Source organism: Peromyscus maniculatus, chromosome 20, assembly GCF_049852395.1.
Source record: "Peromyscus maniculatus bairdii isolate BWxNUB_F1_BW_parent chromosome 20, HU_Pman_BW_mat_3.1, whole genome shotgun sequence".
Classification (NCBI taxonomy): Eukaryota; Metazoa; Chordata; class Mammalia; order Rodentia; family Cricetidae; genus Peromyscus; species Peromyscus maniculatus.
In genome coordinates, this window is record NC_134871.1 from 8,423,904 (window position 1) to 8,448,226 (window position 24,323).

Below are 24,323 nucleotides of genomic sequence, written 5' to 3' on the forward strand. Positions count from 1 at the left end.
CTTCTCAGGCTTAGGAAAGATGATAGAGTAAAAAAAATCCCTTCTTCTTATCCAGAAGAGTGAGGAAGCTTAACTTTTCTATTTTCAAAATGATTTCCAATAAAAAAAAATATGCTCTTGATTAAGCTCACTCATAAACAAATTATATCTAGGCCCAAAGTATAATACAAAATTAATTGACTGTAAGTCAAAATATTGGTAACTTTAATGATACTCAAGCTTGAAAAGTTGTTCACATAAACAAAAACACTTTAAAGAAATTCTTTAAAGCCATGCATGGTGGTTGACACCTATAACTATATCACTAGAAAGTCTGAGGCAAGAGGATCACCAAGATTTGGGGCTGTATGGGGAGACTATCTCAAACAAACAAACAGAATAAGAAGAAAAATGATAGATTACACCAAGAAGAAACATTATACAATCAGGAAAACTGAAAAGCATTCCTTTCAAGAGTAAAGAATCAGGAGCAGACACTCTAGAGGTCAAGAAATAATGGTCAATGAGTGAACAAAGAAATATTTAATTATTTTAGTGGCCAAAACAGGATCATAGTAAAATATAATATATATTCATTCAGCTGGCAAAAATTAATAGATGCATTGCCACTTACTAACGCTCTAAAGATGAAAAATTCTTAAGAATATATTTACCAAAACATACATAGAAACAGTGGTTCAAGTCAGAAAACACTGAAGGAAAACTGCCACTCACATACGTATAGAGACTCCTGTGTTCGTAAGTTAGAAAACTCAACATAATAATGATATGAATTATGCTGAAGTTGATCTGAAGATTCAATTTTATCCCTAATAAAATCCAGTTAATACACATCCTGGTTTGCTTATTGGTCTGGAGGTGAAACACTGACCAGAACCAACTTGAGGGGGAAAAGGTTTATTTCAGATAATCGGTTCCAGTCCATCATTGAAGGAAGGCAAGGCATAAACTTGGGCCAGGAACCTGAAGCAGAAACCAGGGAAGAACACTGTTTACTGGCTTTCTGCCTTGGCTTGCTCAACTACCTTTCTTCTATAGCCCAGGCCCACCTGCCCAGGGACAGCACTGCCAACAGAGAACTTGGCCCTCCCACAGCAGTCAGGAATCAAGAAAACAAATGACCAGCAAAAATGACACACAAAGAAGCAATTCCTCTATTGAGATTCCTTCTTCCCAGGTATGTCAAGTTTACAAAAATTAGGTATGACAAGACAAATAGTAACAAGTATTATTAATTAGTCATGATTACAATAAATATAAAATAGTAGGTCCAATATAAACAATGTGAGCCCTCAGGGCTTCTTATGTAACCCTAATGAAAATATAAATTGCTGAAAGCTCTTTGAAGAACATCTCTTCCAGTTCCATCCACAGAGAGACAGTTGCTGATTTTGATGCTCCGTCACCACATTGGCAAGTCTGTCATTCTTGCACAGTTCTTCCACAATTGAGACAGGAGGCAAGAGTCAACCAGTAATGTGGTTCAGAAAAGCAAACTTCTGGGAATTACACAAACACCCATTAAGCCATAGGAAGAGTACCTGACACATAGTGGAACGGTAGACAGCAAAACTAAGTGAGCTACTTCACAGAAAGGCAGAGGTCTGGATGAACCTCAATGGGTACTGCTGGCTGGTGATACTATCGTCTGGTACAAGTACAATAAGCCACAAGAAATTCCATTTAGCATGCTATCATAAAAGTATGCCTCAATGAGGTGCAATGAGGCTAAAAACCCTGAACAAAAGAAGCTATAGCAATAGAGCCAGGATGATGAAATCCTGGGAGAAGGGACAGCTGTGATTGGGATGGCGGCAGTGCCATATATCATGGTTGAGGCTGTAGGTGTAAGACTTTGGGAGACAAGGGGGTAGACATTAAAAATAATGAATCACTCAGCGGCTTGAAGAAAAAAGAAATAATTCTAGCTAGCATGTAGAACATACCATGAGGAAGAACAATTTCAGTGTCTATGCCATACAAGCGTGTGGTACAAGCCTCCAGACTCTAACTCAGCACATTTTGAATTTCATACTTATGTCCTGTTTTCTAGAAACTCATGTCTGTGTGTGCGACCTAGAAATAATTAATAAGTAGAAAAAGAAGTAAAATAATCTTGGGTAAATTGACCACAGAATAACCAAGCATGAAGATGTTTAGAAGATCCTGGTGATTTCATAATCCTTTCATAAAGGATAACAATATTCCTTTTGTTCTGATTGTCTTTAAATTAAAAGTCTAATTATAGTTTAAACAGAAATGTTTATGTGCTTATGAAGACAAGTATTGATCAACACAAGTTGATCAAAATAGAAACAAGAAATCTGCCAGGAGACATTTTGCTAGGTAAACCCCTGTTCACCCTTCAAAATCCAAGCAGCAGCCATACCAACTCTGCAAAAGTTTCCCCACAACCCTTAGGTGAGACTCATCTCCTCCCTCTTCGGGTCCTCTGCATTTGTTCACCGGACTCTTAACAATGAACTGCTATATCCTCTCACGTTCCCATCTGCCTGTCTGCACTGTCAATAATACCTCAAAGGAGGAGAAATTTAACAGTTCTCTCTTTAAATCCCTCAGCCTGATCAGTTCTGGGCCTATATTCCTGAATGACTGTGAACAGTATGAAATCTTGTTCCTAAACCTCACTGCTTTGCTAGGCTTCAGGGTAGACATCTATAACACCAGCACTCAGAAGACTAAGATGAGAAAAATCATGAGTTCAAGGCTAACTGGTGTGCATTGTGAGACCCTGTTTCAAACAACAACAACAGCAATAAAGGACTCTGTTTTTACAAAACCTATACTTTCAGCACTAGAGACACTAGGAAACTGGGCTGCAGTCACTCAGCGATCTGGGAGGCTGTTGCAGAATTACTTCCACATAAAAGGGGAGTGTGTACTATTCTTACTCACCCTGACTTACTAGAGAGCCAGAAAAAAACCTCATAATCATTTCATCAGGATCCAGGATTAATTTAGTGGCTTTGAATTATTTTCTTTTACTCCACTAGAAAAATATCTAGCTAGGTCATTCAGTATCTGAGGCATCCAAAGAAAAGCTGTGGCTACAGAATTTTTTTTTTTTTTTACTTAAGTCTCCTGTGAGATGATGTTCAAATTTCCCAGGACAATGGGAAAGAAAATCCTTACCAAATGGATAAGGAACTCTTAAAAACTGTCACCAAGCAGACACTGGCTCTAGCTGTATCATGGAAGAGACATCTTTCGAAACGAATAAAAACATCTTATATTTCCCCAAAGCTCAATAAGTTTTTTTGAACATGGCCCATTTTGATTCTTACATTATTCCCAAAAGGAAGGATTATCATCACTGTTCAAAAATCCAAGCTGGTGTTCATAAAAAACAAGTGACTGGCTCCATGATCATTATCAGAAGCAGGACTGGATTCCAGAATTTCTAATTGACCTTTTCCAATGCACAAGGCTACGGGTTCCATAGACATTGTGTTTGTGGATGCACAGGAGACAACTTTGGAAATTGCCCATGCTTGGGGATGGAGCAAGGATGTTTCAGCTCTAGCTGGCATTCATTTGAGCCAGAGTAAAGTCAGTTCTCATTTTCTCTGGTCTTGGTGGAGGTGTCCCTTTTAAGGCATCTGCACTAGTTACTTTTCTCATTGTTTGGACAAAATATCTGACATACATGGTTTTAACAGTCTCAGTGGACTGTGTGGGGAGGACATGGCAAGGCCAAGTCATTCACATCACAGAGGCCAGAATAGGAGTGTAGGAAAGAGTCAACACATGACATAACCCAGAACAAGATGGCGCCAGTGGCCTGCATCCTTGAAGGCCACACTGTCTCTACTTTCTACCTTCCATCTCCTCCCAACCATGCTGTCATACTGCAAATCTATCAAGGAATGTATCTATTGATGAAGTCAGAGCCCTCTCCTTATCTAATCTCCTCTGAAATCACTGTCATAGACATCCTCAATAATGTGCTGTAGTAAGCTCTTAGGCACTCTTCCATTCAATCAATAGACAATTAAGTTGGCCACCACAGCATCCCTGATGGGTGGTCTAGCACAGCACACCCCAATATTCTCTTCCTAACCTGGTCTTAGTTCTTCCTGGACTGTCTTACTTTTTAGAAAAACTGTGCAGAAATGAGAAGTGATTGCTTTATGTCCATTATGTTTTACATCATTAGTTCTGACTGAGCTATGTGGGCCTATACATTTAATCAAACATTAGTCTCAACATGTCTATGAAAGTGTTTCTCAGTGAGACACTAAAGCGGATTGCTCTGTCTACTGAGGGTGACCTCACCTGAACATCAACTGATTGTCAGTACCTGAATAAAGCCAGAGACAGCAGAAGAGGGAATTCCTGCCAGCTGCTTAGACCCCCAGGACAGCAGTTTTTCTTACCTTGAGCTTGCTGGGCTTGGGTCTGGATTTGACACCACAAGTTCGAGTCTTCCAGTTGAACTAAATCTACACCGTTCTTGTCTCCTGTGTTCCCAGCTTGCTGATTGCCTCCATGATTTGGTATGCCCATTCCTTATAAACCCCTTACAAACGTCTTTTCAATTAAAGACCAATATCAATCCTATATGAGAAGTGTTCTTCCCACTTCATGGAAAAGAGATTGAGTAACTAGAGAGGGTAGGAACTCTGCCTGCTCCCCATACACTGAGAAAATGCAAAGTCTAAATTCAAAGGTGGGACTGACTACAAAGCCTGGGCTGCTTAGCCAAATGCACTTCAAACACTACCACAAAAGAAAAAAAAAATGGAGGGAGACAGAGAGGGAGGGAGGGAGGGGAAGAGGCAATGATTGCCAAGCTGTGGAATTACACATAGCAGGAGATCAAATCCATAGGCGTTTGTCCTACAGTCGACCTGAAGTGCAGAATACCACAACAGCTTCCAGGAATGTGAAGCCCAGTCGCTGCACACCAGCCAAGAGAACATTTCAGCTGTCACTCAGAGCTCTGAATCATAACAATAACTGACAGACCTATAAACAGCACCGTCGTCACATTTCTCCTCTGCTCCAAGGGCCTGGGAGAAGACAGCTGCTTCCATGTTTAAAGGGCTGTCAACCTGGAAGGGGGATTAGAAGTTTCTGTATGCCCACAGGGGACTATGGGTGACGGATTTCAACTCAATTATAGACAGGATGTCTGCTTAGGGGAGCAGCAATATCTCTGTGAACTAAAGCAGATGAACTAGGCATGGTGATACTTAGCTGTCACCACAGAATGTAAGAAACTGAAGCAGGAGTAGTCTCATCAGTTGAAGACCAGCCTGGGTTACATATTAAATCGTGTCTAAAAATTTTTTCTAGAAAAGAAAACAGATGGAATATGTGAGGAGCCTCAACCACCTTCTCTATGGCCTAACTACCTGGCTGTCCAATAATTTCCAGTGATAAATTCTAAGATTACTGCTCCCTCTCCAGCCCACAAAACTGAGCTGAACTGTTCACTGTGATTTTTCAAAGCTTTACTTAACTCTACTACTCTTGACCTGTCCATATTTAGTCCTCACTTGATGCCAATACACTTATTATTCTTCCCCTCAACAACTTCCATATTTTACCCACTCACTTTTCACACACACACACACACACACACACACACACACACACACACACACACACACACGCCTTATCTACCTTCTCAAAAGTAAACCTGTCAAAAATCAAGATATCTAAAATAGGTTAGAATTCCTGTGAAAACACATGGCGCTTCCTAACAACTTTTGTACAAAGTCAGTTTTAAAGTTTTGTTTGTATAGATCCCTGGTTACTTCCTGGTTTTCTCAACAGTGACTCAAGAAAGGCTATTTTGTCTTATCAGCTCTGTTTGCAGATAAAATTTTCTCTTTAGAGCCAATGTATAACAGTCATATTTGTTTTCATCTCTTCCTAAAGTATGTAACTGTACAGATTATTTTGCTGAATATCTGGCTGTAGGCTTACCTTAGTTGTTCTAAGTGAATGTTTATGAACTCAGCAGCTCAGCCACCTCTGTGACTAATTCACTAATAAAAAAAATAGAACCCAACAACTCTAAGTCCAAAGCACCTGCTCCTTTTGATAGCAACAATTAAACTCTGCAGGGACAGAGACAAGGAGTTCTAAAATATTCTTAGACAAGTGTTGTGTGATATTTTGTGTTCTGACAAACAAAGCTTGCTTGGAGTCAGAGGGCGGAACTAGCTACTAGTTAACCACAGAATTCTGGAGGTCTGTATAGAGAGGAAACAGGAAGTGATAAGGCAGGGCGGAGACAGATCTTGGCCCTTTTGGACTGGAGGATCAGAAGAGGAAGGAAGTGACTGTGGCTGCTATCCTGTTTCTCTGATCTTTCAGGTTTTTATCCCGATATCCGGTTCCTGGTTTTTATTGAGAAGATTAATTAGATTCACACTTCAGACAAGAATTTAGGTACTGATCAGAGGGGTCCCCCCATTCTGGAGAGAGACGGACACTGCCAGCGTCACTAACTGTACTCATAGCAACAAAGCAGCTGATTTATTTAAATATTACAACTCACTTTTCAAATGTGGAAATTTGAAACTTTACTTGGGATGCAGCTAAGAATTCTTACGACTGTAGAAGTCACAGGTTGAAAATGGTAACTTTCACTGGAGAACAAAAGGGGAAAAAAGGTGTCTAGAATTTGTTAGATTATCAAGGGCAGTAAAGGAGGAATGAGAAAACTGGAGGTCTAACACTAGAAGAAGTCCAGTCCCATGTGGTCTTGATGCATTAGGATCCATCTAAGGAACAGCTAAACAGAGTGTGCTTTGTGAGGGATCGGTGATTACTTTCTGACTGGTGTATTGTGCCTCCTGTTTTTCAAAAGCTTAAAATCTATAACCCCTGGCATCAATGGGGAAAGGAATTTTTTTTTTCTTTCTGCTACATTTAAAGATCTTTTAATAAGCGTGGTCTCTTTCAATCTTCTTCCAGGGATTCAGAACCTCTTTCCTAAGTCCAAAACAAGACAATTATGCCACAGATAGTTCTTGAAGATCCATGAGACACTAATACAGTCAGTGTTGCCGATATGCTCAGCCTCCTAAAGAAACAAATCTGCAGCTACAGGTTCAACCAACCGTGCATTGAAAGTACTTTAAAAATTGCATCTGTACTAACATGGACACCTTTCTCCTTTTCCCTTGATTGTACAGTATAACAACTGTTTCTATTACTTTAGTCCATTGGGTACTGTGACCAGTTCAGAGATGAGCTGAAGAACATGAGAGGAGGTATGTATTATATGCCCATGCAAGATCGTTTTTAAAAACTTATTTATGGGGATTGGGGATTTAGCTCAGTGGTAGAGTGCTTGCCTAGCAAGCACAAGGCCCTGGGTTCGGTCCTCAGCTCTGGAAAAAAAAAAAAAAGAAAAAGAAAAAAGATAAAAACTTATTTATGTAAGGGACTTTAGCACCCTCAAGTTTGGGTATTCATAAGGGCTCTTAAGAGTCTGTCTTCTGACCACACTAGTGGAAGCCCATGAACTGTGGACTGGTGGCTGTGGAGCCCCCATGGGATGGGACTAGGCCCTCTGGATACAGAAGACAGTTGTTTAGCTCAAACTGTTTGGGGGGCACCCAGGCAGGGGGATCAGGATCTGTCCCTGGTCTATGGGCAGGCTTCTGGAACCCGGTGCCTGTGGTATGACACCTTGGACAGCCTTGGTGCAATGGGAAGGGGCTTGGACCTGCCTAGGCTCAGTGTGCTGGGCTTTGCATGGGAGACCTCGATTTGGGGGGGGATGTGGGGATGTGGGGTGGCTTGAGAAAGAGGCCTGGGGGTAGGAGGAGGGAGAAGGGGCAATCTGTGGATAGTATGTGGAGTGAGTAGAAAATTTCTTAATAAAGAAAAATGAAAGAAAAAAGAGTCTGTCTTCATGGATACTGAGGGATGACTATATTTTCTTTTGAAAAAGAACATGCACACAAACAGAGGGGGAGTGGAGAGAGGAGACGGGGCAGGAATGGAAACACAGTTCCCTTTAGAGCCTAATATGAGGCAGACATGACAGGCATGATAGAACGGGCTGTCCTCTGCAGCCCTACATGCTAGTAGTGAGTATTGTGCTCCTTTGTGAAACGGGGAAGTTGGAGCTCAGCGGGTTAGTCTAAGACTGCACAACTAGGAAGCAGGGGAGGCTGATATTTCAGGGACTATGACCTCAAGCCTTGCATGCTATCTGAGCCATACTGGCGCCAATAACAAAGACAGTGAGAAAAAAAAAGAAATTAAATTTTAAGAAAACTACCGATGCAATAATGTGCCTGTTTCCTCTCCCAGAGTTCAGGCTGGCAAGCTGCTGGTCGTCTGATGTCTTGCTGAGCCTGGCTACTCAGACTCCAGGAAGTGTGAGAAGCATTGACTGCCTTGTGTTGGACTCACATGCTTTGCGGTTGCTCTGTATTTCAACAGCATGTTGTGGAGAGCGCAGAGAGCAAACGGGAGACAGAGGGGCTGACATGACAGGGGAGCCTCTCTATGGCACACTGGTTTTACTAGGTCAGTGTCTCCTAACCCTTTAAAATTATCTTCCCATAAGAAGACCTTCCAGACACACTTTCGCCTAATTGACTCCTCATGAAATGTTGATGTCATGCCCTGTGTATCTGTTTGTATGCTTATGTAGATCTAAGCTAAGGACATAAAAGGAATAAAACATATCTTCAACCTCTACCCCAAAAATCAATTTTGCCCCTTTGGAGACTACCCCATTCCCACTGAAGATGCACGTGTTAATCCACTGTTTTGCAAAGAAAATGTCACTCCCCTGAAGCCAGGGGCATCTAAGGCAAAAGCATCTCTAAGTGGGCAACTTAACACCTTGTAGGAGTTTACACTGTTGTTTTTAATCTTCAATTCTTCCATGAGGTGATTGTTAAGATTGCATATGAAATGTCTGCCAAAGACTTGTTTGACTTTGATTCCTTGGTCCCCGACTATCATTGCAGTTTGGGGACATTTCAGGAACTTTAGGAGGCAGAAATGGAGAAAGGGAGTCACTGGGAGTGAGTTTGGAGGACCAGAGCTTGGTCTTGCTTCCTCTCCTCTCTCGGTGTCCAGATCCACTACAGTGTGAGAAGTAAACTTCTGCATATTCTCACTGCCATAAAGTCACTTACTCCAATGGCATCCCCACCACGATGGCCTGTGTCCCCTCAGACAGTGAGTCAAGATAGTCCTCCTTCCTCAGACAGTGAGTCAAGATAGTCCTCCTTCCTCAGACAGTGAGTCAAGATAGTCCTCCTTCCTCAGACAGTGAGTCAAGATAGTCCTCCTTCCTCAAACAGTGAGTCAAGATAGTCCTCCTTCCTTAAGTTTCTGCTTGTCAAGTATTTAGTCACGACAAGAAAAAGCAACTAACACAGTGAAAGAAGCAATTTACTTTAAGAGGGCACACTTATGAGACAATCATAGAATACAACTTTCTGTAGTGAACGTGTGTGTGTGTGTGTGTGTGTGTGTGTGTGTGTGTGTGTGTGTGTTCCCAAGTCCATTCTGAGGCCATTTATTTCAGTTATTTTTTTTTTAGATAGAGTCTTGTGTAACAGTCTGGCCTTGAACTCACAAAGATAGGAATAGCCTCAAAGTTCTAATCACCCTGTCTCTGAAGTGCCAGGATAACAGACATGACTCCCATGCCCAGTTTTATGAGGTGCTAAGGATTGAACCATGGGCTTCATGAATCCTAAGCAAGCACTCTACCTACTAGGCTACATCTGCATCTCCTTTTCAGTTCACCTTGAGCCAATCTTTGTATATCCCGATGGGGCCAATCAGATTCTCATGTCTCCTTGCTCATGGCACTCCATTCAGGAATGAACATATGAATTAAGCAGACCATAACAACTCCTCTTGAGACAGCTTCTCAAATAACTAGAGCTAAAGGTGTAGTTCAGTAAAGAGTGTTTGTCTAGTGTCCCTGTGTCTGGTCCTTAGTAATAAAAAGAATGAATGAATGAATGAATGAATGAACGAGAGTGAGTGAGTGAATAAAGCATTAACCAGGCCTTCTCCCATATGACACTGGAATGTCTTGCTACCATGTAACTCTTTTTTTTTTTTAAAGATTCATTTATTTATTACGTATATAGTGTTCTGTTTGCATGTGTCCCTGCAGGCCAGAAGAGGGCACCAGATCTCATTACAGACGGTTGTGAGCCACCATGTAGGTGCTGGGAATTGAACTCAGAATGTCTGGAAGAACAGCCAGCGTTCTTAACCTCTGAGCCATCTCTCCAGCCCTCCATGTAACTCTTTTGAAGAGCACCCTCAAGGCCCTTTGTTATTACCTCAGGAAGCTTGCCCATGAATAAATCCATCCCAGAAAAAAAAAAAGCGAAGTCAGATGAGGAAGCAAGAGAAGGGCAACTAATGCTGGACTGAGATGTCACAGTGACCGAAACACAGGCATGCACTGCACGGTCACAATTCAGTCCACACTTGACCATATATGCAACAATGGCCCCATATCTCTGATGGTGCCGAAGCATTCCTGTCACCTGGTAAGGTGACAACCATCAGAATGTGAGTGCCATGCATGAATCGTCTGTTGGTGATGATGTCGGCGGATGCAAACCTACTACATGGCCAGTCTTATAAAATACAGCACATACTTAAGTCCTGGACATAATATTTGAAAGTGCTGATTGATGATGATGTTGCTGGTTTGTGTTTACTATGAAAGGTGTGAGTAACTGGCAGCATATTCCTCCTATTCATATACGTTTTACTATAAAACATTATTAACTGCACTCATCAATTGTATCAAGAACCAGGGTGGGCAACAGACCTCTGCCTCCAAAGTTTGTATAAGCAGTAGTGGGGAAGCAGCCCAGAGGGTATAGCATGGCCACACAAGCAAGAGAACCTGAGTTCAAATCCCTAGAACCCAGGTCAAGCCACCATGGTAGACAGCACACATCTGTTACCCCAGCTCTCACATACCAAGATAAGAGACAGAGACAGAATGACCCATGGAAGCTCACTGACTGCATACACGGACATGAACAAGAAACCCTGTCTTAAACAAGGTGAAAAGTGGTGCACAGGACTGTCCTCTAATGTCCATATGTAATCTGTGGAGGTTATGCTCATACATATATGTACATACACATACACCATACAAATACATACACATACAAAGATATTTAAGAGCTGTGTGAGAATATTTTATCCTGTTCAAAAAGTGATGAAATTGCCCACTGAAGAATTTCTGAAGATATTTGCTGCTACTGCTGCATGTGATGGTCTGGTCCACATCTAAACCCCAATACTTCACTTTTGACCAGCCCCAAACTTTTCCCCTCACTTATAGGAATGGAGTCAGGATTTAGCCAGAACTGGCCTAAAAATCCACCTATATCCCTGTGTTTTAACTGGTCCTCTGACCTCTGTCTGACGTTTCAATCCCAAATAGTCCCACTGTTTCCAACATGAATCCACGATCTTGAATTTGGCACGTGTAAGTCCTGGAAAACTAGTGGGAAAGGTTGTAATTTTTAAATCAGTCTCTTCGTTATAAGTTAAGAACCATAAAGGTGTCAAAAGTGATGCTAAGAAATGAAAATATGGCAGGGTGCTAGTGGTACATGCCTTTAATCCCAGCACTCGGGAGACAGAGGCAGGTGGATCTCTGATTTCGAGGTCAGCCTGGTTTACAAAGTGAGTTCCAAGACAGCCAGAGCTACACAGAAACCCTGTCTCAAAAAAAAATGAAGGAAGAAGAGGAAGAAAATGAAGACAGAGGAGAAAGAGGAAGAAGATGAAGGAGGAGGAGGAGGAAGATGGAGGAGGAGAAGGAGGAGGAGGGAAAATATGCCCTGAGTACCATCATAGAGATGCCATTGGATACCTGTGCTGAGCTGCACTGAGCTACATAGGCTCCATGAGGGTAGACAGCTACCAACCATGTTCATCAGTTCATCCCAGTAGCTAACTCAGTGCTTGCCCCACTAGAGGATAAATATCAAATCTTATCTGTGCAGTCACTGTCAAATCAACATAAAAGAGAGGCCTCTTAGTCAAATATGAAACACTTATAATCCCAGCCCCAGGGAGTTAGAGGTAGGAAGATCAGGAGTTCAAGACCAGCTTCAGCAAGTTTGAGACTAGCCTCAAGTGTACAAGACTTTGTCAGAGATAGACAGACAGACAGGCAGGCAGGCAGGCAGACAGACTGACTAACTGACTGATTGATTGATTGATTGATTTATCTATAAGTATACTTTCTAGTATTGGGAGGGTCTTGTTTATTTTATTTTATTATTGTGTTTGTTTGTTTGTTTGTTTCTTTAAACAAGACATCTCAACTTATAGTCCAGGTTGCCCTGGAATTCACTATGTAAACCAGACTGGCCTCAAATTTATCCTTTCTGTGTGTTGGGATTACAGGCTTGTACCACCAAGCTCAGCTTCAAGCATTCAAATATTTATAATAAATGCTTAAGTAGTACTCACTGTGTTCTAAGTATTTAACTTACTTTAATTCATTCAGTCTTCACAGCTAACACAGGAGTTCTCACATTTCCAGTTTAAAAGAAAAGAAAATGTGGACATAGAAGAAATGGGATCTTTTGCAGATTCATAAAGGAGATTACATCCTAAGCAGTTCTGATTGGAAATAATAGAACAGGCCAAATGTCCTCAGAAAAGGAACCAATTTATTGGGGGATTCAGTCCCAACACATCTGAGAATTTTAAACATTCTAAGGCAAAAATCAACAACTGTATTCTGAAGAGGCCAAAATACTTGAGTCTTTGCCGGCCATATGATCTCTTCTGGAACACTTCAACTCTGATATTGTGGGAGAGCAGCCACAGACAATATGTCAGGAATGAGCAAAGCTGTTCCCCAATAAAACATTGAAGAAAAATAGCAGAGGACTGAGTTGAGTATTGTTATTTTGGAAAGAAGAACAACCCCATCTTATGTTTTTAGGGTTTTTTTCCTTGGAAAATCAGAGCTCTGTTATATGGAAGAAAAAAATAATAAATGTCTAGTCTCCTTACAGCAGAGAACAAGAAAAATGGAGGGCTGTCTAAGGCAATTCCGTGTGAAAGTACTTGACCTCACCTGATACCAGAAGCTAACAGGGTCAAGTCCCATTAGTACATGGGTAGAAAAAGAGAGGCTGGATGGGCTTAATTGAAAAAAATCCATTAGCAGAAAAGAAAGAAACCTTATGCTTCTTTTCCTATCTGGCCCATAATCTTTTCCAATCTGGTTCTGTGCTTTTATGCAAAAATGCCAAAAATAACTAGAGAAAGCTGTTTGGACAGCCAGTAGGGAAATAACCATTCATGTCAACGTGCCAACGCTGTGCTCAAAGGCAAATACCACTTTTGTTTGCAAGCTAGCTTTTGGGTATTGAAGAAACATGTACAGTGTATTAAAAATAAGTAACTATTTTACAGCACAGAAGTTTCAGCTAAACATTCGAGCTCCTCTCATTTAAGTTAAAATTTTGAAATATGTGAAGTAGGACTGACTGTTTCTATGCTACTCACAGTATAAACACTCATAGCAGAAGACTATAGATTGTTGTTGCTAGAGTTTTCCGCCTTGCCCACAGTCAGGACAAATCTTTGTCACCCGCCAGTCCCACAGCCGCTCAGACCCAACCAAGTAAACACAGAGACTTATATTGCTTACAAACTGTATGGCCGTGGCAGGCTTCTTGCTAACTGTGCTTATAGTTTAAATTAATCCATTTCCATAAATCTATACCTTGCCACGTGGCTGGTGGCTTACCGGCATCTTCACATGCTGCTGGTCATGGCGGCGGCTGCAGTGTCTCTCCGCCTCAGCCTTCCGCTTCCCAGAATTCTCCTCTCTCCTTGTCCCACCTACTTCCTGCCTGGCCACTGGCCAACCAGTGTTTTATTTATTGACCAATCAGAGCAATTCGACATACAGACCGTCCCACAGCAGATTGTAGGGGAAAACAATGAACAACATAGTTTGATGTGAATCATAGGACTATCTCATCCTGGGAGGGGTGTATGCTAAGGCCTGGGAGGGACGCTGAGTGGCTAGTGGCCTACCCTCACATTTTTCCTCCTGGGAGCCCTAAAGCTGGCCTGCATTGTTATAACCTACTTCCTTTTCTTCTTCTTCATAAGCCCCACTTTTATTTTTCTCACCCCCTAAGCCCACACTGACCTGGAACTCATTATGTAACCTAAGGTGGTCTCAGACTTTCAGCTCTTTCTGCCTCCACCTCCCTGAAGCACTGGGACCTCTAGGGTCTCTGGCATCCCTTCCACACCCAGCCGGAGTTCATAAGACAGTTTCTCTCCTATAGTCTGTGCCTGCAGAGAGTCCTCACATCCCCTGTACACACCTCACTTGAAAATAATTCCATTTCCCCCCTCTGAGTCTCCTGTGAGTCCTAGCCCCCACATAGGTCCTGATCACAGCAACAAAGCTCTCTGACCATGGATTCAGGAAAGTCCCCCATGGATATATCCCCAAGGGAATACACACAGTGTGGACTATACAGCCTCAGAACATATGACCTTATCACCTTCAATTCTGTATTATTTTCTTCTTTGTTTTTCATTCACGTCACTCAGTCCTGGGTTTTTGAAGGTCAAGAGGAAGGTATTTAAGGCAAAGAATAGAGAAGGTAGGACTATTTAGTAATATACAGCTAAAACTAATAAATTCTGAAGCCACATGAATCCATAGATTTTTTATCATATATATTCTCTAAGCATAAACAGGCAAAGAATGCTGATCCAAATATTAACTGAGAACTTAAAAAATACCACATTAAAATGCTAATGAATGTACTTTAACAAAAAGAAACAGAAACGAGTAATTCAGAAACTGATGGACTAGGAGTTCAGGATGTCACATAGTAGTAAAATATACACCAGGCATGCTCAAGGTCCTGGGTGGGTTCAATTCCCAGCACTGTCCCCACCCCATCCCAAAAAACACAAGGAAAAGAAAGACTTTGGTTCTTTAGGTCCTTAGCCTGAGTAAAGAAGGAAGGAAGAATACTTTTTTATTGCCCTTTATTTAACTTTTGGCTTTTAATAATGAATCACATCAATATTTTTCATACTCAAGTTAACCTATGTTAAAAATGAATGACAAAACATAGCAAATAGTGAATAAAAGCACTAATCCAAGCTTAACCTCATCCTGGGCAAGTACGCTGTCCCTGAGCTACATCCCACCCACCCCCGCTTTGTGTTATAGCTCTTTATTTTGAGACAATGTCTCACTACATTACCCAGGTTTGCCTTTACTCATGATGCAACCTAGGCAAGTTTGAGCTTGCAATCCTCCTGCCTCAGCTTCCAGAGTATGTGGAATTACCGATCTGTGAAATCAGGCCTGGTTCCTAGATCTTTTTGAATCTCCATTTCTATATCATACACTAAAAGCAAATATCAAATGTTAGTGAACAGACTGTGTGTCTACTCTGCCCGTCTTGTAGTATGCACAGATGAGCAACTCTGAAATGATTTCTAAGGCTGCACACATAAACAGAAAAACTTAGGATACTGAGACTCATGTTTCTCACTTGGAAGTGATAGACATAAAAACGCAGGTTTAAAAGAGCTATGTGAAACTGGCATGAGATAAAATACAAGATGTAACAAAGCAAAGGAGGAGATATAGTTGGTAGACAGAAGACAGTGTGCTGCTACCCTGAACTCATTATAAGGATTGTTGAGATATGCTAAAACTATCATATACTTGTAGATGTTGTTAAGTTTCATATGCGTGGTAAATCTTAATACAATCGTATCAAAGAAATACAAAAGAATGAACACTTTCCAGACCAGTAGAAGGGTAAAACAATTATAAAGAGAACAGAAACTGTAAATAGAGGGAAAAGAACATGAGCAATGTGAAGTAATACAAAGCAAAGAAATAAGTGATGAGTCCAAAATTGTCAGTAATTTCAGCAAATTTATGTCGTCACAGTTGTAAATACATATAACGGTTGTAAGATAGGATAGTCAAATGCCACTCAATCCTCTCCATAAGATTCCTCAGTATAAACCTGGGAACACAAATACAGTGACAGCAAGAATGGATTGTTTTGTGAACACTACACCCAATAAAGAGGGTATAACTACATTGTTTTAGACACTTGGGCTTTGAGACAAATATTGAATGACTAGTGATAAAAGGGGTCATTATGAATAACAAAAGTAAATTTCCCCTAGAAAATGTAACTCTCATTTATATGTCACCAGAATTACAAATATTTAAAATAACCAGTTTCAAACAGAAGTGGACAAAAATTAGTGAGGGAAATTAAAACACATTTTTCTCAAGGACATGTGGAATGAATCTAACCAATGGCCATATTTAAGTAATAAAATATCTCAACAGATTTTTAAAAATATCCCTGCATCCCACATGCTCTGAACATAGTGCAATAAAGTCAGACACTAATAATAAATGACTATGTTTAAGATCACCACATGTTTAAAATTAATAACTTATTTGAAGTAAGTCATGGATTAAAGAAGACAACCCAGTGGAAATTATAAACTATTAATGCTATACATCAAAATATGGGCTACAGCGTAAGCAGTATTTGGATAGTTTTAAAAATACATAACACAGTGGAGGAAGGGCCCAAATGAGAACAAAGCGGAATAGACAGTTTACTATGGACTCCTGCCTGCTCTAAGGATCCACAAAGGAAGCCCCTAACGTGAAGACACGACAGATACAAGGAATATGACAGGACAGCTTTCATGTGTATGCTTGTTTAGTTGTAGAAAGGTGAACGGAAGAACCCCAATCAACTGCTGACAGCCACTGGGAAGGGGGGAAGAAAGGAGCCAATGGCAATTTTCATAACAGATTGTATGGCTCTGCTGATATGCCCAAAACTATGTATGTTTTTCTGTACAATTAAGCCAGCCACGCCCAAAGTGAGTTCAACACATAAATATCTAACCTTCTGGTGAGGTTGGTTTACTTCCATTTACTTTGTCCACAGCCTTCACTCTGGGCTTTGTTGGATCCTTTCTTTTCTCTAAATCTTTAACTGGAAGAAAAAGAAAGACAGTTGTGTTAATGTTTTAATTTGAAAAGAAAAGAAAATGTGGTGCATTTACACAATGGAGTGCTACTCAGCTATTAAAAACAATGACATCGTGAACTTTGCTGGCAAATGGATGGAACTATCATCTTCAGTGAGGTAACCCAGACCCAGAAAGACTAATGTCCTCACTCATAAGCGACTGTTAGCTGTAAAGTAAAGGAAAACCATGCTGCAATCCACAGACTCAGAAGCAGAGTAACAGGAGGGCTCAAGGGGGAACACATGGGGATGTCCTTGGGAAGGGAAAACAGAATAGGCATCCCTGGTGGACTTGGGGAGGAGTGTGAATGTGGGGTGAGGATGGGAACAGGAGGGATCAGGGGAGGGAAGGATGGAGGGAGAGAGTACTGCGAGAGACAACTGGAATCTAGGGACAGCTCTTGGATGAGCTAGAAACCTAGAGCAATGGAAACTCCCAGGAACCTATGAGGACTAAGACTCCTAGCAATAGGGGATATGGAGCCTGAACTGGCCATCTTCTGTACCCCGACAAGACTTCCAGTGGAGACATTGGGAGACACCAACCCTCCACCAACCCTTAGACCTACAATTTGTCTTGCCTATAAGATGTCCTGGAGTAAAGATGGTAAAGAAATTATGGGAGTAATCAACCCATGACTGGCCCAGCTTGAGACCCAGAGAGAGTCTCACCCATGAGGGCCAGGACCCAGAAGCAGAATACTCCAGAGACCTAGGATAGAACCAAACACTACTGCAAAAAAAAAGTCAACGAAGTGATTCCTGATGATATTCTGCTTTACTCATAGATTGGTGTCTATCCCAACTGCCATCAGAGAGGTTTTACCCAGAAACTGATGGAAACAGATGCAGAGACCCACAGCCAAACATTAGGCAGAGTTTGAGGAATCCTGTGGAAGAGGGGAATAAAAGCTTGTAGGAGCCAATGGGGTCAAGGTCACCTCAAGAAAACCCATAGAGCTGCCCTAGCTGCACCACCAGCTGCAACACTTGGGATAGCAGGCCCTGCACCTCAATAGAGTCAACCCCATTGGTAGAGGTGTGGGTGAGCCAGCCCGATGGTGTGGGCATGGGAGAGCTGTCCCCATTACTCATCTGTCATGTGGGGGGATGGGCGGGGGAGAGCTGCCCTCCCCACTCCATCAATGCCATAGACAGGTGGGAGAGCCGCTCTGAGGTCATAAGAGAGGGAGAGCTGGTCCTGCCCCTCATCAGCTGCAGCACTTGGGAAAGTGGCGCCTACACTAGCCTGGGCAACACAGTAGAGCTGGCCCTGAAGGTGTAGGGATGGGAGCGCCTACCTTGAGGACATGAAAGGAAAACGGGCCATGTCCTGTGCTCATGGCTGCAAGGGGTGAACTCATCAAGGCAATGCAGAAGAACTCACCCTTGTGGTGAGGACAAGGGACGGGTGGCAGGCTGACCAACCCTGCACGAACGCAGGTCCAGAACTGGGGTTATTTGTTAGCCCACCCCAACATCCACCCCATCTGTGATCTGCTGGAGCATGTGAAGGGACCTGTCCTGCAGATGCAAAGTTGCAGGATTTCCACACCACACCAGGCAACAGCAGGATAATCAAGGGGAGTTCCAGTGAGGGCACAGCATCAATAGTGGAGCAGAAACCAGAGGCCCTGAACCAGACCAATGACTCTTTGCAATGAACACTCGCAAGTAAAGAAGAAAAAGAAGAGAAGACATAAAAGTAGAAGGGGTCTAGGAGGTATAAGGAAGGCAATCACTGGGAGTAGGGTGGGAAATTAAAAGGGAATGGAATGAGAATATGACAAAAATTGTGATCATGTATGAAAATGTCATAATGAAACTCACTATGTATAATCAATCTTTATGAATAAAAATGACACAAAATAGTTTTGATAGTTGTAGAGGCCCAAATTACTCAGGGTCAGAGCATCTGAGCTTGCTTTACCCAGCAGGGCTGCATAATGATTTAGCCACGGGCGTGGTTACCAGGTGTTTGGAAGGGTCTACACTTGGTTGTACGGTGTGCTTTGATCTTGCAAGGAAGAGGTCTTTCGCCTTGCCCCTTGGCATATTACAAAAAGCCCTTTTCAGTAAAGGGTGAGGTTGTTGGGTATTGATCCAGGCCCTCCCGAAGCTATCCTACCTATGTTTCTGTCTTTCTTCTTGTCCGCTAGGATTCTCTTTCTATCTGGTATTTTCTTATTACTCTCTCCTCCTCCTAAGAACCCTAGAAAATGTGGGAAAGGTGGGAGCTGGGCTCTATTCATAGTCTCCCACAGACAGTTAGATGGTAGCTCTTGTCACTTTAATGAGGCAACATTCAGAGGCTAAAAACTACTCCTTCGGTACACTCATGGCCAGCCATGTGCATCATTAGCTTAATTTCCCACTGTACTCTATGTTTGACACTCTGCCTGCCATTGCTTGGCTTCTAAAGTTTCCAAAGATTTCAAGGTCATCACCAAATGTCAAACTTCTGTACATATAAAATTCCCTGTGAAAATGCAAAAAAAAAAGTCAATGGCAAGATATGTCATTTAATTGTTTCATTTGCTTGAAGGAAGTGAGCAGACGTATTGGCAGGTCAGCTCCATAGGGGAGATGATTTCTCCAGCCATTCTTGCCGTCCTGCCCAGGAGATGGTCACATCAGTCCTGTCTCCGTAGCCACCCCTCCTCTGTCTGTCCACTGGCTTGGAAGCCTTTGCTAAAAGGATTCTGGATTTGTTATCTGCCCAGAGCTTATCACCTCAATTCTAGCAATCCTGTCTTTAAAACCCTCCTTGTCTTTCTGATACCAAGAAATTTCATTCTGAGCTAGGAATAATAATTAAAATTTTAAGATATTTTCTTCTTACTAGGTTTAATAATCGAATTTTATATCCCATCTTTAGACCCCATTCTCTAAATTCTTAATCAGCATTCTGTCTCTTTAAAAATCTTTGTTCTCAGTCTTTGCAGATGTAATTGCAATTTTTTCCTATTCCACTACCCTATCTTTTATATTCTCATCTTTGGATTCCTCTTCTCCTTCCATTCCTGAAATATGACCTATACTAAAATTGCCTTGCATCTCTGCCTATAATTTTGTCATCCAACAATTTAAAATCTTATCCTTTATGGATTATTTCCAAATCTACATCTTTTACTCCACCCACACTTGGGCTATGACCCAGGCCACTTACATTTTCTAAAACAAAATGCATCTGTTGGTTTAATATAAGGAAAAAAAACGTGTTAAGAAATGCTAGAGGTATAAAGCATTCCAGGAAATAATGAGAATAGTTCAAACATGGGCATCTGCAGGTCTGTTCCTGGAAGGGGAACACTTCTGTACCCCTGTTAAGATGGGCAGGCTGATTCAAGCAGAGGCCAGCGGAACACACTTCCAAGGAGAAAAGTTGGTGGCTTAGAAGTGTTCCAAAACAGACAACAGCACCAGCTTACATTTGAATTTTGAAAAACAAGTCTCAGTGGAAGTTGGGCCCAAAGGTCACACAGAAAGTATAATGAATGATGCTACCTTCATGTAGGAACAAAATCAGTTAGAAACAAACTGTCCTGCCTGGTGTAGTGGCACACAGTCTCCTGCCTCCTAAATCGTTAAAGAAGTACCGGAAATGAGTCTCTTAAGGTCAGTGAGAAACAGGAAATGAGAAAAGGAGAAGCAGGCCATTTCTTTTGAGTGTCAATCCCAGGATTGGAGATTTAAAAAAAAAAAAAAAAAAAAAAAAAAAGCAGGAGGCTCACAAGTTCCAAGACAGCCTAGGCTACATTTTGGTTTCCAAGCTAGCCTGATCTACAACACAAGACCCTGTCTCAAAAGAAGAAAAAAATAGGGAGGGAAGAGGAAAGAGATGGAGGAGAGGGAAGGAGGAAAGGAAAGGGGAACGGGGCAGAAAGGATAAAGGCCCCACAACAAAGCGGTACTGTAGTAATCAATTTACCAGCACAAGGGTTTCTCGCTGCTCTTAAAGTCCAAAAAAAATTGTTTATGTATCAAAAGATTTTGTTCAAAAAAAAATCCAGATCTCCCAAGACTTTATCATGACCACCACCTTCCAGCGTGTAACCATGGAAGTTTTCAAGGGAGGAAAACCAAACTAAATTTAGCTCCATCGCATAAGGGAGCAAGAATATCAGCGAAATACAAAAGGGGAAAGAAGGTCCTGCAAACAAATTTATTTCTACATGAGCAGAACAAATGCCCCCATATCTCACCCGTAACAGTAAGAGCTAAGTCACAGAATGCACTCCCATAGTTTGTCTACAAGAAGGCTGGCCGGCCACAGCGACTGGCCCACAGAGAGGAGCAAGCGGAACATAAACAGCTTTTCTTCACGTGCTCTGAGGGAGAAGCCAATGGGGAAGCTCCCCACGGCCCCGGGGTTTCCGCTACTGTTCAGCAGGAGCAATTCTTGAAATGATCAATCACAAAGCTTTGACACTCAAAAGCAATGGACTGCTTCTGCTCCTCTCATTTCCTGTTTCTCATCAACCTTAAGAGACATCATTTCCGGTACTTCTGTAACAATTTAGGATGCGGGAGGCTGGAGTGCCATCAATCACGAGGGAGGCAGGAATGACTTAAACTGAAAACTTCTTAATAAACTGAAAACCTCTTAATAGCTTTTGGACTATGGGAGAATCTCAAACAGTTTAACGTGTCATCTGAACCTGAGGACAGGTTGACTCACTAAATGTCTGTTCGTAAGTCAAAAAGGCAAAATATCTCAAAAGCCTCCCTCACACATCTAGTATTTTAAGCCAAGAGCCCCCCAGTGGTACTTAAAAACTGTCAATACACACTTCTGAACTGGCCTTGAGCCGGCTTGCTTTCTTTGTCTTTATTGTAGGCAATAAGTTGAACTGTGTAATTCTGCTCTGGCAGAAGGCCTTGAATGATCGCTTTTGTTGCAGCGTTCTGCAGGTTCAGCTGGTTGGTTTTTCCCCCTGTAGTAAAACAGAAAGGTAAGTCCACTCGAAGCTGTAAGGAACTGCATGCTCTGAGAACTTTTATTAACCACAATTCAAGAATTTTAAAAGGCAAAGGCATTACATTTTTTAAAAATTTTGGTTGTATATATTTACAATGCACAACACACTTTGATAGTTATCAGACGGTAGGTAACGCCCCTTGAAATACACACACCTAATGTATGTGTGCCCAGAGCTTAACTGGAATGTAATTTTTATTCTCATGTTCAGCATATCCTTTCTGCTTCAGATAACAAATGGTTGCCCAGGTTAGATAAAGAAAAAAAAACCCAGTTACAAAAGACTTTCATCATAACACTCTATCACATTGATTATCTAAGGGAAACCGCAGTATAAGATTAGAAAGCAGATGCTCAAAATCAGATAGTCTTCAAAGAGAAGAGGAACTGCTGTGGGATGTTCTGTATGGCAAATGTGTTGCTCTGATTGGTCAATAAATAAAATACTGACTGGCCAGTGACTAGACAGGAAGTATAGGCTGGACTAACACAGAGGAGAAAAGAGAGAACAGGAAGGCAGAAAGAGTCACTGCCAGCCGCCGCCATGACAAGCAGCATGTGAAGATGCCAGTAAGCCACGAGCCACCTGGCAAGGTATAGATTTATGGAAATGGATTAATTTAAGCTATAAGAACAGTTAGCAAGAAGCCTGCCATGGCCATACAGTTTGACTGTGGGCCAGGCAGGAAAACTCTAGCTACAAGGAACGCCTCTTGAAAGTGTGGGGGATGGACATGGACAGGGCACAAGGAGCTGGCTGGATGCTGTTAGCCATGCTGATATTGTTTGCCTCTGCTCCCTGGAGTAATACAAAGCATCCTTGAATCATAAACAACTTAACTATCTTAAATCTGGCCATCACTGCCTCAAGGTGCTGAAGGAAGTACTTATTGCCTGGCTACTTAAGTCAGATTGATTCATTAAAAAAAATTTCAAAATCCCCATCAAACTATACAGACATCTAATGCTTTCTTTAAAATGCTTTTGGTTAAATACCACGTGTCTATACAAAGCTTCAAAACACCTTTTTTCCCCCTAGAATTTCTGGCAGAAATTAATCTGAAATGAAGGGGAAATTAATTCAAAACTTCTGTCCCTCTAACAGCCCTCAGAAAGGTATAAATTAATCAAATGTAGCATATACTATTTTTAAATTTTAATTGAATTCCAATAAAATTAATATCTGGATCTGAAATGGTTTTTGCTATTATCCATGCTGCCTGCTGCTGAAGGACAAAACTGAGTTTTCTCTTACCAAAGCCAATTTCTTAAGTGTTCCAGATGTTAAGTTGTTTTGTTTCATAAACCCTTATCATTTGAAACTCATTAGTTAAAGAATATTATTTTAAGGTGTGTTACTTTTGTTCATGGTATACTGTTTCACTCTGTGAAGCTGTGTTACTGTGCCTGTCTAAAACACCTGATAGTCTAAAAAAGAACTGAATGGCCAATAGCAAGGCAAGAGAAAGGATAGGCAAGGCTGGCAGGCAGAGAGGATAAATAGAAGGAGAAATCTGGGAAGAAAAAGGATCAAAGAAGAAACTAGGAAGGAGGAGGACTTCAGGGTCCAGCCACCCAGCTACACAGCCAGACACAGAGTAATAAGGAGAGAAATGGTATGCAGGAATAGAGAAAGAACATCATGGAGCATTCTTTGGAAAAGATTGACATAAAAAGACTTGGACAGTGGTTCACAGTGCTAAAATGTCCGTGAATGTTTTGTAGTTAAATGTATTTATTAAACTTCTTTATTTGCTGTGTTTAATCAAATAGATTTTTGTATATCTAAATGGACTGGTTGGGTTTGGCCGCTGTAATAAGAACAGTGGATAAGTAAACCTAATATTCATTAAGAAATATTTTATCTCACAATTTTTATCATTAGAGATATTTAAACAGAAGTTAGGCATCTAGCTTTTGAGCACACTGTCTGGGGGCGCAGGGGTGGGGGGGATTGGAGGATTTTGTTGAGGTTTGGCTCACAAGGCACTTGAGTCATTTCTAAGAACTGTGATTCCTCAGTGATGTATGTTTGGTTGGGGTGCTTAACAAGTTAGTATAATTAGCAATTAATCTATAAAAATTAAAGTACTGACTAAGAATGTATTTTCAAGACCTGACATAGGGAATCCCTCAGTTCTTTAAGTTAATGACTTGGAATGAGTCTGTAATGCTTAATATTAGTGATCAAGCTAGAAACTAGGTGTTTAATGTACCTATATGTTTTTGAGGATTCTAAATCAAATAATGGGTAAAAGATT

General features: G+C 41.4%; 1 protein-coding gene across 6 annotated transcripts in view; it reads right to left on the bottom strand.

Moving 5' to 3' along the window:
* Window positions 1–24,323, bottom strand: part of Col14a1 (collagen type XIV alpha 1 chain) — a 201,637-nt gene that overhangs the window by 148,321 nt on the left and 28,993 nt on the right. For all 6 annotated transcript variants that reach the window (XM_076555764.1, XM_006982385.3, XM_076555765.1 and 3 more), the window contains exons 4-5: window positions 21,875–22,018; window positions 16,956–17,045 (exon numbers count right to left, since the gene is read on the bottom strand). In XM_076555764.1, coding sequence (XP_076411879.1) covers window positions 16,956–17,045; window positions 21,875–22,018 — 234 coding nt within the window. The remainder of the gene's footprint in view (window positions 1–16,955; window positions 17,046–21,874; window positions 22,019–24,323) is intronic.